This window comes from Rhopalosiphum maidis, chromosome 2 (genome assembly GCF_003676215.2).
Source record: "Rhopalosiphum maidis isolate BTI-1 chromosome 2, ASM367621v3, whole genome shotgun sequence".
In the NCBI taxonomy this organism is placed as follows: domain Eukaryota; kingdom Metazoa; phylum Arthropoda; class Insecta; order Hemiptera; family Aphididae; genus Rhopalosiphum; species Rhopalosiphum maidis.
Window position 1 is genome coordinate 67194889 of NC_040878.1, and position 15953 is coordinate 67210841.

Genomic DNA, 15953 nt, shown 5'->3' on the forward strand with positions numbered 1-15953 from the left:
CCAACAAATTGGCCGTTAATCGTTATCTATAAAAGACGAATATTTTATTTTATTAATATTGATAATAGGGACATTTATTTGGATCATTTATTCAAGATACTTGAATATACGGGGTGTCTCACAAAGATCTGACAAATTAAATAATTTTTGTTCTAATCAATATTTTAAAAAAAAAAATTTTAAATATAACTCATAGACACTTGCGCTATATTTTTAGTATACATTTTTTATTTTTTATTCTTTAATACTGAAAATTAAAAATTAATAAATTGATAAAAACTTTTCCAAAATATTCAAAAATAGCCAATTTTGTGAATCTAATTAAAAAAAAAAATTTAATGGTAAAAACATTTATTTAAGTCCAGTGGCTGATTTTTTACAATTTTTTTCAAATATCAATATTTTCGTTAAGTAAATTACGATCTAGTTTATGTGAAACAATAAAAAAATAGTTAGATTTTAACATGCGCCTAATTAAAAATATTTGCATAAAATATTTTTAAAAAATATTTAATTTTTTGAAATTATAATGTTTCTAACATAAATTAGATCGTAATTTACTTAACGAGAATATTGATATTTAAAAAAAAATTGTAAAAAATCAGCCACTGGACTTAAAAAAATGTTTTTACTATCTAAATTTTTTTATAAATCAGATTTACAAATTGGCCATTTTGAATATTTTAAAAATTTTTTTAATCAATTTTTAAGTTTTTATTTTCTGTATTAAAAAATAAAAAATAAAAAATATATACTAAAAATGTAGTGCAAGTGCCTATGATTTAAATTTAAAAGACATTTTATAAAAATATTAATTAGAACAAAAGTTATTTCATTATTTCATTTGTCAGATCTGCGTGAGACACATTAGTGATATTATCACTAATCATATCTGATTAGTAAAAAGTCACCTCTTAGATAAATATAGTGGCTATTTTATTGGAGACATTATTTTATATATATGGCCCATGTCGGTAATCTATTTAATATTTATATATATATATATATATAAATATCTGTAATGATAACATATTATAATAGTTTTTTAAACGAATTTATTTTATACAAAAATAAAAATAAAATATGTACATATATACGTATATTTTACATATACATTTATAATATAATATATAAATACAATTTTATAGGGAATAATTGAAAATGTCTTGAACGAAGTTTGTCAGGAAACGAGACACAAATCTGATAATATAAATAATATAATATAATCAATGACACTACCTACCTACCCGCGGTATTTTGTAAGTCGTATTTACATGGCCGTACTTGGGAAGGAGATCTAAGGTTGAACAGATGTCCCTGTAATTTCTGGTGTACAAATGTTTAAAATAATTATTTATTTTTAATTCCAGTATTAATGGTTAAAATTCCAATTTATTAAATTGACTGTTCTATATCATATGTTATAGCTCTAATAATAGATTGTTATTGATCGACGGTCGGCCATAAACCACGATATTATATTTTTGTAAATCAAAAATATTTTTAAGTATCTATTACGATGTTACGGTTAGTCCCAAAAAAGTATTAATCCAGTTTATTTTTCAAAAAAATAGGACATAATATAAATTATACTTTAAATAATATAAGTATTGCATTTGTTTAGTTTTATTTCATTTCCATATTTTGTGTAAAGTTATAAAACAGCAGTTATATTACTAATATTGTTCATTTGACTATATATTGATATATTTTAATCAAATGTTAAAACCTAATTCAGTAAGTATTCAACATAATATTTTAGATGCACCTATTCAAAAAAATGTCAGGATACGGACTTTTATGGGCGGGTTGAATGTTTAAGCGGTGACAATGGGTAAGGAATTATTTTTAATGGTCCTAAAAGAACCTCTTTGTATTCAGTGGTAATGGTAGATTGACTGTCTAGAGATTGTTGCAGTATCCATGAGGGACTTTGCATATAGTTGTAGAGACAGAATTGTCGCACATCTTTTCCGTTCTTTGTTTTCCGTGATGTTTCGAGTTTCGTACTCTGTTACACAACTAACCACTAAGTATACCGTATACATTTTATGCAAAAAAGTGGGTTATCACCTTGTTGTGATGTAGTGTTTCTTTGTGTTTCTTTGCACAGTAATGTATCGGAAAAAAAAAAATAATCAAGATGTTAGGTCTTCAAACACAGTTAATACTATCAAATCTTGACTAAAAGATTTAGGTCAAATAATATGCAATTGTGTCCTAGTAGTACATCTAGTTTCAATTTGTTTTTTATTCGGTAGATAATCATTAGGTAATACCGAAAGAATTAAGGTTATAATCCAAGATTGAGAATGAAAAACATACTGTTTAGTTTATATATCTCAACCAAAATTACTAGACTTAACATTTTGAACAATATTAATCTGACTAGTGACGTACATTCAATTTTCTTATGGGGGGAATTAAATTTGTCTATTGGAGCGTTTCACTTTTTACCCAATACAATAAGTTCATTCAAAAACCATGTATGCCATGGGTGGACAAACTGTGGCTTAGTCATAGACTTTTGCGGCTCGCATCTTATCGTAACATTTTTACAAAAAAAAAAAAATTATGTATATTTATATTTATGTATGACCTTTTTTTGTTTTATTTTTACATTTCGGCTCTTCCGTATTTATTAATTTATTTGGTGGCTCGCGAGTCTCTTCTCGCTGACTACCCCTGATATATTAAAAGAAATGTATACAAACATTAAATTAACTAAACATACTAAAATATTTAAAGTACAATCTGTATAATTTTAATACCTAAGTAATACAAGTTAATATTTAAGTAATAATAATTATGAAACTTATTTATGTCTCATTACCATGTAAATTAAGAAAAAATATACTTGAATATTAATACTCAAATATTGTTTAAAAATATAAGTTAAAATACAGTTTTAATTATAAGTATTTAGAACATTATTAATAACACAATATTTTTATATTCATTCACACTTACATAATGAAATTATGTCGTCTAATTTACTGATTACTGGGGTAGACCAAGTGTATTTAGAATTAAGATTATAATCAAATGAAATCATAATATTCACTTACATTTTAGATTGCAGTATTGGTACGATAATATTATAATATCATGATTCATGAGTCACAATACTCTAATCAAACAACAATGGACAATAGTGAAGATGAAGAAATAAAAAAATCAAATTATAAATTAAAAACGATAATATTACAGAGACACCTGTATGCTGCTGCAAAAATAGACACACGCAGGTCACAGGTCACAACACCAATTTAATAATAACGATAAACAATACTTATTATGTGTATAACAAACGTCTTTTCTTATACCTTCTCAGACGAAAAATCAATGATTTTGCGATCTAACTCTTAATTGACAAATACTGCATTTTATATAAAGGTTTAAAATTTTCATGACGTAGGTATATAGTTTTTGTTCTAACCATTTCAAAACCGGATTTATTTATCCCCCTCCCCATCATCAGTTGTACGCCACTAAACCTGACAAATTAGAAAACAAATTTTGAACTAAATCGACTGTAGAGCAAAATTACGCCTGACCTCGATTATCTGAACCGGACGTCTATCTACTTAGACAACTTCGGTAACGCTAGTAAAACTACAACGCGTGCCTTGTCTATGTATGTATACACTTACTCGTAATAATAAAGATATTTAGATTTCAAACGCTATGACGACGCGCATCTCACGTGGTTACACGTGTACGTTTGCGCAGCAGTGCTCCACAGACTTGGACATGACTAGACGAACTGACCGCGTATTATACTATTATACTAGCCATGTACAATGTTAAGCTATAATTTCGTATTCGCTATCATCGAGCGTCGCGTGTTCCCTAGACACGGAAAAAAAAAAAACGATATGAAATGGTTAATATTGTTACTATTTTAGCTTTAACAGTCATCGCAGAGCGTTCATTCCAAGTGCGGGGAACGTTTTACGCGCAGTGTGTTATCATCACCCCGAACGACTGTACACGATACTTCGGTTGTGTGGACATGTTGTTATTGTTATTATTAACACTATTAAATCGTAAACAACTATTCGACCCAACGTGCCTACATAACCGTTCAGACCGTCGACGATTATAATATTATTGTTATAATATTGGCGAGTGCGGCGATAACGTGCGCGCGGGCAAACTGCACCAATGCTCGGGCAATACAACAATATAATAACACAGTCCAAAGGGTTGCGGCGGTACATAATGCACAATAAAATATAATAACATATACAGTGCGGTGGTGCCGTAGGCGGTGTACACGATTTCTGGTCACGCACGTGCGTCCGCCGCTATTGTGTTCGAAATTCGGGAGACGTGCTGTATATGGCGAACGCGGGACGGCGGCGGTGCTACAGTGTGGTATATAGTGGCGGTGCGAGCGGCGGGCTGGTGGTCGGTAGGTCGGAGCGACTCGTCGACGGGGCGTGCGTGTTGCGAACGCCCCGGCGAGCAGCAGACGGAGCGCTTTACGCCGGGCGACGCGCGGCGCGCCGTCAAAAGCACGTAACGCGCCGCGCGCGACTCGTCAGTCAGTGTGTCGGCTAACGGCGGTACGGGAACACACCACACACCACGCCGGCGCGCTAAAACGGAAAACCGTTCGTCCGCGGGTTTCGCCGGTTTCGCCGGTTTCGTCGCGCCCGTCCGTCCACCGTCGGCCGTCTGCTGCCCGTGTCCGCCCGCGCGGCTAACACGCCCGCACGCTCGTCCGTCCGCCGACCAAACATATCCCGGAAATCGGGCGACGTACGCGCCGGAGACACAGAGAACCGGCCACCGGCGGCCACGGCGGGCGGTGTCGACGGCCGCCGGGCCGGTTTCCGTCGTAAAAGTGGAGGAAGAAAAGGCGGCGGCGGCATCGTCGGCGGCTTCGGCGGCGGTGGTGTTGCGGCGGGTGAACCGCACGTGACGCGGCGCCCCCCGGCCGGCCGCAGAGCGGCGCACCATGCGACGCGATGCGGTCCGCCAGCTCCGAACTGTTGCTGGACACCAAGCAGCAGCAGCTCCGCAAGAAGAAGCTGCTGGAATTAGCGGCGGCCAAGAAGCAGAAGCGTGGCGCGCCCCGGACGCTTCGCGAGAAGGTGTGGTTCTACTCGACGCTGTCGTTCGCCATGATCGCCGTCGGATCGGGCTCGGCACTGCTGTTCCTGGTGCCGCTGTACGTGGACCCGGCCGTGTCAACGTTGCTGGCCGACTTCGTGCCGGAACCGGTGCAGTGCACTACGGTGCGCCGCGAACAGCTGGCCGGCCTGTACAACTGCACGTGGAGCTCGTGCCGGGAGGGATGCACCAGCGACGTGTACAACTGCAGTCACATTTACGTGGCGTACAGGACGTCCGCCGGTGGAGTCAGTGGCGTCGATGGCGGTGGCGGTGGCATGCAAGTGGCGTCCGGTCGCGGAGGCGGCGGCGACATGATCGTGGACGAGGCTGTGCTCCTGGTCAACATCAAGGGCTGTGGTTACCCGCCGGCCGTGGCCTGTTCCAATTTCACAAAAGCCTACGGCGTGCCGGGCGCCACGTTCCCGTGTCACTATTCCCGACAGAACCACACGCTGGCCGTGGTCGGCTACGACAAGCGGCAGCAGTACGCCGACATCGTCCACTACTTCGCCGTCCCGTTCGCCGTGTGCGTAGTCACGTCCATCGTGCTGTGCGTCATGCACTGCGACTGTCAGCAGGCGGCGGCCGCAGCCGCCGGACAACACGCGCTGCAGGAACCGTCCAGGAGTTCCGCCGGACACTCGCACACCGAGGGCTACAGGTATTATCTTGTTGATAATGTAAAAATGTCTCTAAAAATTGCAGTTGCGTCCGAACTCTGGACGAGTTTCACACACACACAGTACACACTTACACATATATGCACGGATCTAAATAATCAAAAAAATTATTGCCGTTTACTTGTATTATTATATTGCTTATTGATGTGGTTGTAGGCAATTTTATTCACCAATTATATCGATGACGAGCAATTTGTTTTAGGTCAACCGTTAGATGGGTTGAAGTTTAACGCGGTATTTTTTTTCTCAGCCTATTAAATACTTTTTTCGATATCCTCAATCGGTAATAGTTGAATACATCCAGTCAACCAATACTTGGATTTAACAAAACTTGAAACAATCCGTTCTGAAACGGTTAAAAAAATGAATACATCGATGATAATAATAATAATCACTGACGGCTGATATACGTCACCAAAAACAAAGCGTTTTACCCCGTACGTGAACTATCTGCGGGATACTCAATTCGAGAGTTATGTCGAGTGAGGAGTGTTGTGCCAATTCCAAAAAGTAGGACATCCGTTAACTGTTCGGACAAAAACGAGTTGAATAAACTCGAATGTAGTTTTGAGTTTTGATGATGATGCTGAGAGACAATATATCTGTAAAGAGTGCCTAGTCCAATGAGAAAAGACCCTAAAATTAACGATCTGTGATGGTAACGTTGAGTTAGTGAGTCCATTTCACAGGACGTTCGAGTCTTTAAGATAATAACGTAGAAAACCCCAGCGATACTTATGAGCAGAATGAAATGACTAAATAGCACTAGACAAAAAACCATTTGATAATATTTTGATCCAAAAATGTAATCATACATAATATTATGCATTATAAATGTAAAAATAATTAATATGTCCACAACAACTTTTTAAACAGAAATATGCTTTTGTTTTCGTACTATTATGTTTTTCAGTTATTTTTTAGGTAAGGTTGAAAAATAACATATATTCTTTTTTAAATATGTAAAGTACATGATATTTTTTATAATTATTATGCCTATATCTAATTGAATTAAAGCCAAGTTAGTACTTGGATTAACCAATAAGATAAATTTTCCTTGAATTAATGTTTGGCACATAAAATTAAAAATATTATGTTATATATATATATATATATATTTAAAACAATTAAATTAAAATAACGTTTGTCACTGTCAAACTTCATACCTACCTACTTGAGTCTAAATGAAAATATTACCATATTTTTAATCAGTGAATAAAAATTTAAATAATATAATTTTTAATATTATACGTATGAGTGGATAAAATAATAGCGAATTAATAATTCCGATTTTAATTTTCAGTAAGTATTGAAACGTGTTTGTATATTATAGTATAGACTCGTGTATAGGTTTTACTACATCCGATAAGAATTCGAAATTTCTGCAAGTCTTAAACTCTACGTGACTTTTTTTTTTTAATTTTTTGATACATAAAAATCAAATTACATAGAATAAAAAGAATCTAATTAGTTAAAAAACATTATAATATAGTTACTGAAAAATTCAAGAATCAAAATTTTAATGAAAAAAAAAATGCATCATTAAAGTGTAAAAATAGTGATCAAAATATTTATTTTAGTCTATTATTCTCATATTATGTTAACACACATTGTTAAGAACAAATTCAAAATGTTCTTTCGTAATCACGGTTTGAAATCACTGTAATAAAAAATCTTTTGAAAATAAATTCTTTGATTATTTGATAAAAACGTTTATTCATATCCACTCGTGGTTACTCAAACACTGTTTAATAATATACGACTAAGGTATATTGATTCGACGCTAAAACTGTTTTAACGATAGATAGACGCATCAAATTACATTTAAAAATGTTGATGATCGTATATACGGTTTATGTGTTTAACATTGAAAATACGTAGTCATCCTAAGGTTTTTGGCTCTTATACTCACGTAGATGCACTTAAGTTTATCGACGGCACGACTCACGAGGTCCTTATTCTTTGTAGGACGTCTCTCTAGTAATTTATAATCGTAGTCTGTTGTCTGCAAAACGTATTCTACTACACCAATATATTTTAACGTATTTAAGCTTGTACGCAATTCGTTTTTCGTTACTAAAATAACACGTGACAAACGATATTTGCTATTGAAATAATAAATATTTATTATTATATATTATGTTATGGTTAAAGTGTTGAATCTTGAAGTTTATGAAGTAACTAAAACATGTAGGTAATGTATATAATTTATACTTAAACTAGTCATTTCATACATTCCCGTTACTCACACCGTTAATGTGTTAGATTGAACAAATATACAATATATTGTTATTTTACAGTCCAACATAATAATAAATCAGATAGCACTGACTACTAACGTTCTTGTTGTCGACCATGGCAATGTTCATGTACGTTTATCGAATAATTATATAAGATAATCGCTATACACGTATTCTGTACGTTAATCGTTTTATTATTAAGATTTTCAATAAAATCGCTACGGTTTAAAGTTTAGTAATAGTTTTACAGTTACACGTTCGTTCGTTTGTCTCCATTCTATTATTATAATTACAGGAAAAAACAAACTAACTATCGGTCTCAGTTTACAATATGTTCAGACAATTTGTTAGCGCTTAGCAGACAGCAGTATTAGAAGCTGTTCCAAACGAAAGTATTACATTATGATCTACAGAAACTGATTAATCAATAGGAAATGGTCAGGGGTTTTTAAGTCTACTTATAACAAAAAAGTGATAAAAAAGGTGTGTTTTCAGAAAAAAAAAGATATTGTGTACTTTTAAATACCATAGTAGTTATGTATTTGAAAATAATAATTAATACAATAATAATTATTCAATTTAAAATAAATTGAATATCACAATGCATTTTAAATTTAAATTTACCCACAAGTATTCTATAACTTAATGGAAATCAAACCAACATTGTATAGAATAATTACATATTCTATGAAACAACTAATTAAAGTATAATAAATAGTTTTTTTCTGTATATTATTGTATACTTTAGCTAACATTTATAGATAGGACATTTATTTGCTACCTATATCATTATCTCATAAAATATCGGAATACAACACTTTAACTGTAGCATATATATACATAATATAATAATAACATACGCATTTTTATAATATCATTTAGGCATTATTCTTGGATCTTACTTAAGAATTAATTGTATTATAAAAGGACGTTAACAACGTCTAAGATTTAATTAAGAAATGTTTACAAAATTCTTAAGTAATACAAAAATTGTGTGATCAAAACCTGTTTAAATATATAGTTTAAAAGAAAAGTTTAAAAATGTTCCCATGTCAAAACCGTGCTCTAATTGGTTTGTTGCGTAATGGAAACGAATTTATAAATGAAAAAAGTTTTGCGGGAACCTTCAACAACGCACATACTCATAATAATGTAACGAATATAGCGACCAAGTTAATGTCATAAATAAAATTTCATCTGCAAATAGTGATGTATCGTTTTTTATTTTTTCAATAACCCAACTCTGTAATAATATTCTATCAAAAAAAACTTAAAAATTTAACAAATATTTTGTATGTATAATTATTTATATATTAATAATATTATCGAACGAACAAAAACAGTATACACAATACATGGCAATTAAAATACTCTTTAATTTTTGATTTATGTGAATGTGTACTATAAATTCAATCAAATCTTGGGTTTCGAAAAATAAATTGAATTTCCTACGTAGATATATTTAAAAAGTAACTTTAAAGTGGTAGTAGGTATAGCAGATATACACTCATATAATAATAAATTATGCATTTATGCGCTTTTTTCTTTTTTTTTTTTTCTGTAAAATTCTATTCAAAATGTTGTTGAATGAAAATATATCAAATCCTTGATAATATGTATATTTTTATAAATATTCTATTATAATAAAAATTGTATTCTCGTACTATCAACACGGTAGCACTCGCCTATTTTCCATGAAATTAAAATATATTATTATGAACAGTAAATACATCGAATTTTTTTATTTTCCGTAATGTTAGCGTATGTAAATTATATGAAACAGAATGATTTATTCGTAACTTTTCAATGCTTACACCTTTTTGCATTTAAGTATCGTAGTAATAAAACAAATGTAATGACGTTAAGCTCCGGATTAATAAAAATGAGTTAAATAAATAACCTGTTATTATTATTTTCGTTTTTAAAACCTTTCGTACAGCGACTAGAATATTTTATTTGTTCACGCTATTTACACTGATTTTATTTGACATTCCGATGACTAAAATGTGGAAAAAAATATTATAAATCTAATTTATTCCTTATTATGTACGATATTATTTGATAATAGGTAACATGTTTTACTATTCTAAATAAAAACAAAAAACTAGTAAAATTAATACCTATATGAATTTAGCGTGAAAAATATTATTTGGTTATAATTGACATCAAATTATGTACACATAATACTCTATAAATGAAATAACATTTTAAAAGTACAAATAAATGTACATAGTAATATATTCACTTATATGATTTATAAATTAATTGTCAACAATACTATTTGTATACACACTTATCCAATTTCAACTTAGTATTATTTGATCGATCTATTTATTATAATATTATAGTTTACAAGTTTTGAAATCGTATTGCATATTATTATCGTACAAAATGTCTGTGTGTATATACTTGAATATTATATTAATATCCATACAAATAATTCACATATTTAATTAATGTATTTTGGTGGTCGAAATTCAACAACATATTATTTTTTTTACACTGTAGTTACATATTAATATATTATAATAATTAATGTTTTACCTAGTATTTTTTACAAATTGTACGACCGTTTGATTGGATCTGACTGAGATGAAAAACTTTCATTTTGTAAACATCTTCTATGTCAGCACAAGATGAGTGCATATAATTAATTGTTGGAACATAAATATTTAAAAAAAATGAGCAATCGATGGTCGCTCATTTGCGTTATTCGTCACAATTCACGTTCATTTTTTCCCTGTCGAAATCTCAAGTTTTTGGATTTGATAAAAGTTTTTAAATCATCACAACTCGCATATGTCTACATAAACGCTTTGCTCGCACGCGTCATAAATGATTAAAGAAAAAAAAGGATTTGAGATACAATTCGTTGCGTTTTCCACCGGCAAAACAATAAGTCATGCAATATAAAGCCGTGACCCACACTTAATATATACGTTTTTTATAGTTCTACAATAATACATAAAACTTAGGTCTTCTTAATGGTTTGACAACCAGTTGAAATCAGTAGTATGAATTTTAAATAAAACTAAAAAATCTATTTCATACATATTTTAGTAGGTATACGTGGCCATACATGTTTATCGTCATATTATATATATATATATATTTATATAATGTATTAGTAGTTGGTTAGAATAGTCATGTTTGCATAATAATATTAACTTATGAATTTTCTCCATCTGAAAACTGTTTTTCTCCATATATGGGTTGTCATCTGTCTCATACACGAATACACGATACAGATACAGAATAACTCTGTAGCCATAATTATATAATAATAATAAATTAATAATCGTTCTATTATTTCCAAAACCATGTGCCATTATAATTCTGATGTTTGTTGAAATTACTCAAAATTACAATTTTTATAAAAAAAAAAAAAATCCCCCTCCAGTGGTAAGGATTTATACGTATGTGCCTGATTATCTAATAATTAAAGTGATTAACGCGCTCCAACTTAATTCCAACTTAGTGCTGTAATTATTTTACTCAGCCTAATACCCCCTAGGGTGACGTGTTTTAATTAATTAATTTAAAACAAACACAAAAATACCATATCCATTTTCGTCTCGGAAAAACATGGTTTCTCGCGCGCATTACAGAAAAACCAAACTGTGCAACAGACTTTTACTTTTTTTTTTTTTTTACAAAAATTAATTAAATTATTTCCGTTTTGAACTTGAATTTTACAATCCCATACATTGTATGGTATACACTATACATAATTAGTTAGCTATGTAATACGTATTTCGTAAATTAATTGGTTTTCATTCGAAATGTATAGTGTATATATTAATAACTAACTATTGACGTAAAAAACATACTCAAACGCGTAGATTTGATAAATCCATCATGCGTCTGTTCTGCATATAGCACCATCATAAAATTGTTTTCCATAATATTATATAATATTACGCAACGAAAAAAAGAGGTTAAACTATTTATAACCTGTCATGACGTGACAGGGTTAAATGTGAAATTACGTGTTTACGTATTTTTTTTTCATTAAACTGTTAACATGGCGATTATTATATCATATACCTAAAATAATTTTCTTTTGCGCCGACTATAGAATTATAAAATATGTATGAAGTATGTTTACAGCGTGAAGCGTTATTTATTCAACGTCAAGTCATATATATTATTATATTATTCAAACTCGATATACTTAACATAATATAACATATTAACATTAAATTAAAATATATTTTCAGTGAACAAACCATAGACGCTTGTTAAGAACAAAACAATTCTGACGGTTTAAAATTTGGTTCATTGCCCCCCTTCGTTCATATGCGTCATACTTGGTATATAGATCACTATAAAAAGTCAATTAAATTCATATCAAGAACAATAAATACGTGCGTGAAACTCGAAATGATTTACTTGCCATGTCCGAATGTATATTCGTAAACGATGTGTTTCATTCGTGATGTTTTCAATGCGTGCTGAAATTCGATAAATACGTTAGATATGACATATTAATAATAAATAATATTATCATCGTAAATTTATCGATTATCGAAATTTCAGTGACGAAACAATAACAACAATACAACATTTAATTATTTCATACTAATGTTACATGACATTATTAAAATAATATATATTCTATGTAATATTTTAAAGCCTTCCTATGCTCTTTATTGGCGTGCAGTGTCTGCAGAAAAGGAAATAAAACGTACGTGCGCGTATAAACAAGGTCGGTACGTATTATATATAATATTATTGGCCCGGTAAACTATATAACCGAATCGATATCAATACGTATTACGCTGAATTTAAACTTTTTACCGACGAAAAAATAGTTTTTCCGAACAATGGTTAATTTAATGGAAATTACGTTTTGCGTTACATCGCAAAACGAGTGTACGCGACTGATGTGCGTATCATTTGAAATTGCTTATTTTCTCATACATACATTTTATTTTTGAATACATTTTATCTCTGTAATTATAATATAATATATATATTACACACATTCAATTTATTCTACACTATATTGATGAAATTTCATTTTCGTGTTTACAAAATATAGTTAGGTTACGTTTCGTGCAACACACGGCTTTTTTTAAATATATTTATAATGAATTCGGAGAAATAAATATGATATGACCCAGTTCGACAGTAATATATTATAATAATATCGTGCTAAATTTAAAAATATATATTATAATTATATAATTTATATTATAATAATGTCCAATCAGGACCTATATAGCTATACAGCTATAGTTTTACTTTTTTGAATTATAATTTTGGACTTATTCGAAGGAATGATAATACAAATAAAAATAATCAAAAATATATTTGGAAGATCGATACGCATTACGTAGAATACCATTATAAAATCAAACACAGAGTGACCTTAACTAGGTGAGTTTAGTTTAAAAATTTTTTTTATGAGAAATTTGTGAAATAAATAAATTTTAAAATTATATATTTTTCTAAAATATTTTTAATATTAGGTAATTTATATGTATTTAATCAGATTTATTATCAAATTCTATAATCTACCCATAAGTTTAGTATCAACAATTCACATTTTGGTTAGACTTTAAATCACATATATTCAATTTCAACGATTTTAGAAAAATATGTACTCTTATAACATTATCAACAATTATGTTTCTGAAATTTAACAATCATATTAGAAGAGTACATGGATTCATAATTATTCTTTACTCCATTATTAAAATCTTTTTTTTTTTAATTTGGCTAATTATTTGGCTTATTAAGTAAAAACCACTTGAAATATAAGCCTAAAGTATATTAAATTGTTACCAGAATTATTTATAAAGCTATATTAATAATTTATAACCATATAACTATATACTGTATATATGTATCATACAGAATTATATTATAATAATAAAAATAATAAAGTTTCGTTATTTCAATTTTTTCGAAGAAAACATTATAATATTAATTGTGGTATAAAAACATTTTTGAAGTTTTCAGCAGCTATATTATATACTATTATAATAGGTATGGTACTCTACGTTTTATACATATTTACACGCGGGAGAATACCATGAACACTTAACGTTTTCCTGAACAAATAACACAACAATAATATGAGCATATAATTATAACAACATTTAAAACGAATATATTTTCCATTCACATACATATAATCTACCGTATTAACAGGGATACAATAAGAATCGTAGTGATTTTAATTAAAACATTTGCGACAAAAACTTAAATAAAAGTTTTAAAAGAAAAAAAATGGTTTTTTTGACGTTTACCTTCTTATAGACTTTGTTTTAACATAAAGTAGTTTAAATAATATTATAAAATTATATACATTATATACATTACACATAATCACATAAATATTTTTTTTTATAAAAGATAGACTCTTTATTTGTAAAATATAATTTCTGTTAATGTTTTTTAAAATACACAACAATGTTTAATTTTCATCAGTTTAATAAAATATATAAATATTAATACATAACTATATTATTTGTTACATTTTTAAGTCAAAACGTAATTAATATTTAAAATATAATATTTTATTATACGAATACACATTTGATTTGGTAATTTGGTCGGAAGAGTAAGACGTGAATACTTAAACATTTATTTTCTATACCTATACATAAATACTATAACTTATAAGTATCAGTTATTAAGATTTAAGTCGTAGTGCCACTGAACACATTTGTTTTGTCACGATAGAAATGACTGATGGAAATGGAATAACAACTGCACCTATATCTATATCGTTAATAATGACACTAGATCATGAAGATAATATAATTTGAATCGCAAGAAATAAAGAAAAAAATATTTTTGTTTAGTATCGTATGATATTAAATGTTCATCATATAATAGTGACTAGTTATAATGATGTCGTTGTCATTAAATGATAACATCTTTATATTACATAAGGTGTAACAATATGGTATTCTTCCGAATTTCAAATAAACATAGACTCTCCTCATTCAAAATACGTTTGCGTGTCCTATAATATTGGTCCTATAGATTCATTGGTTTCTGTCCTAGAGACGACTATTATAGTAAAGTCGACAGGATCAACATTAGATGGAAATAAAAAGGTTCACGCGTGCCTGAATTTCGTTTTGTCCTTGGCCTTCGGTGGCACAAAGAACAATCTTTGATTTTTTAAACGCGATTCATAAAGATAAATTGCACATTCAAAACTAAAACCGTATTATCTTAAGTGTATCGCGCGTAATATCGTAATGTGTGTATTCATACAGCGCGTTGCCCACTCGCATAATCGATATAAAGCACCAGCGGCTTGGCGTATCGTTTTCTTAACACACACAAATGCGTATATACCGAAACATGTGTTTGGGCGGACGTCGTAGGATTTATGAGAAAATCTTGTGCCAAAAAATTAACATCAGTGGAGAGATAATATAATAAAAATATTAAAAAAAAACAAACAGTGAGCAAATAAATAACATGAAATCCACAGGTGGAATAATAAGGGAAAGTTGTTTGGTGGACAAAATATGTATATAATGTCTCATCGGAATATCCCGTATTATAGTATAATGTATTGTATAATATAATCACAGAGTGTAACGTAAATGGTTGATAATAGTATGTATTAATTAATTTACTATGTAATAAATTGTTCTCATCAATATTATTTTATTTCTTAAATATATAATATGATTAACAATAATATTATAAGCATTGAATATCTAAATTTTAAATAAATTAAGAAAATAAAAATTATTAATTAAATCTGTCAGTTTTTGTTATTACGCTCTGTATATTAAATTTAATGTTTTTCGACAACTGCACTTGTATCGGCAAAGCGATTCAATTTTGTGTTATGTGAAACACACATACACACACACACTTGTATTTCTATAAATATTTTATTCAGCGTTAGTCCATAAATTTAAATATCGTTTTG

The 15953-nt window shown here is 30.4% G+C and overlaps 1 protein-coding gene across 1 annotated transcript in view; it reads left to right on the forward strand.

Annotated features, from left to right (window-relative positions):
• Positions 1-4530: 4530 nt before the first annotated feature.
• Positions 4531-15953, forward strand: part of LOC113552752 (protein tipE) — a 58813-nt gene continuing 47390 nt past the window's right edge. Inside the window, exon 1 of the mRNA XM_026955655.1 lies at positions 4531-5785. Within this exon, the coding sequence (XP_026811456.1) occupies positions 4977-5785 (809 nt within the window). The 5' untranslated portion in view covers positions 4531-4976. The remainder of the gene's footprint in view (positions 5786-15953) is intronic.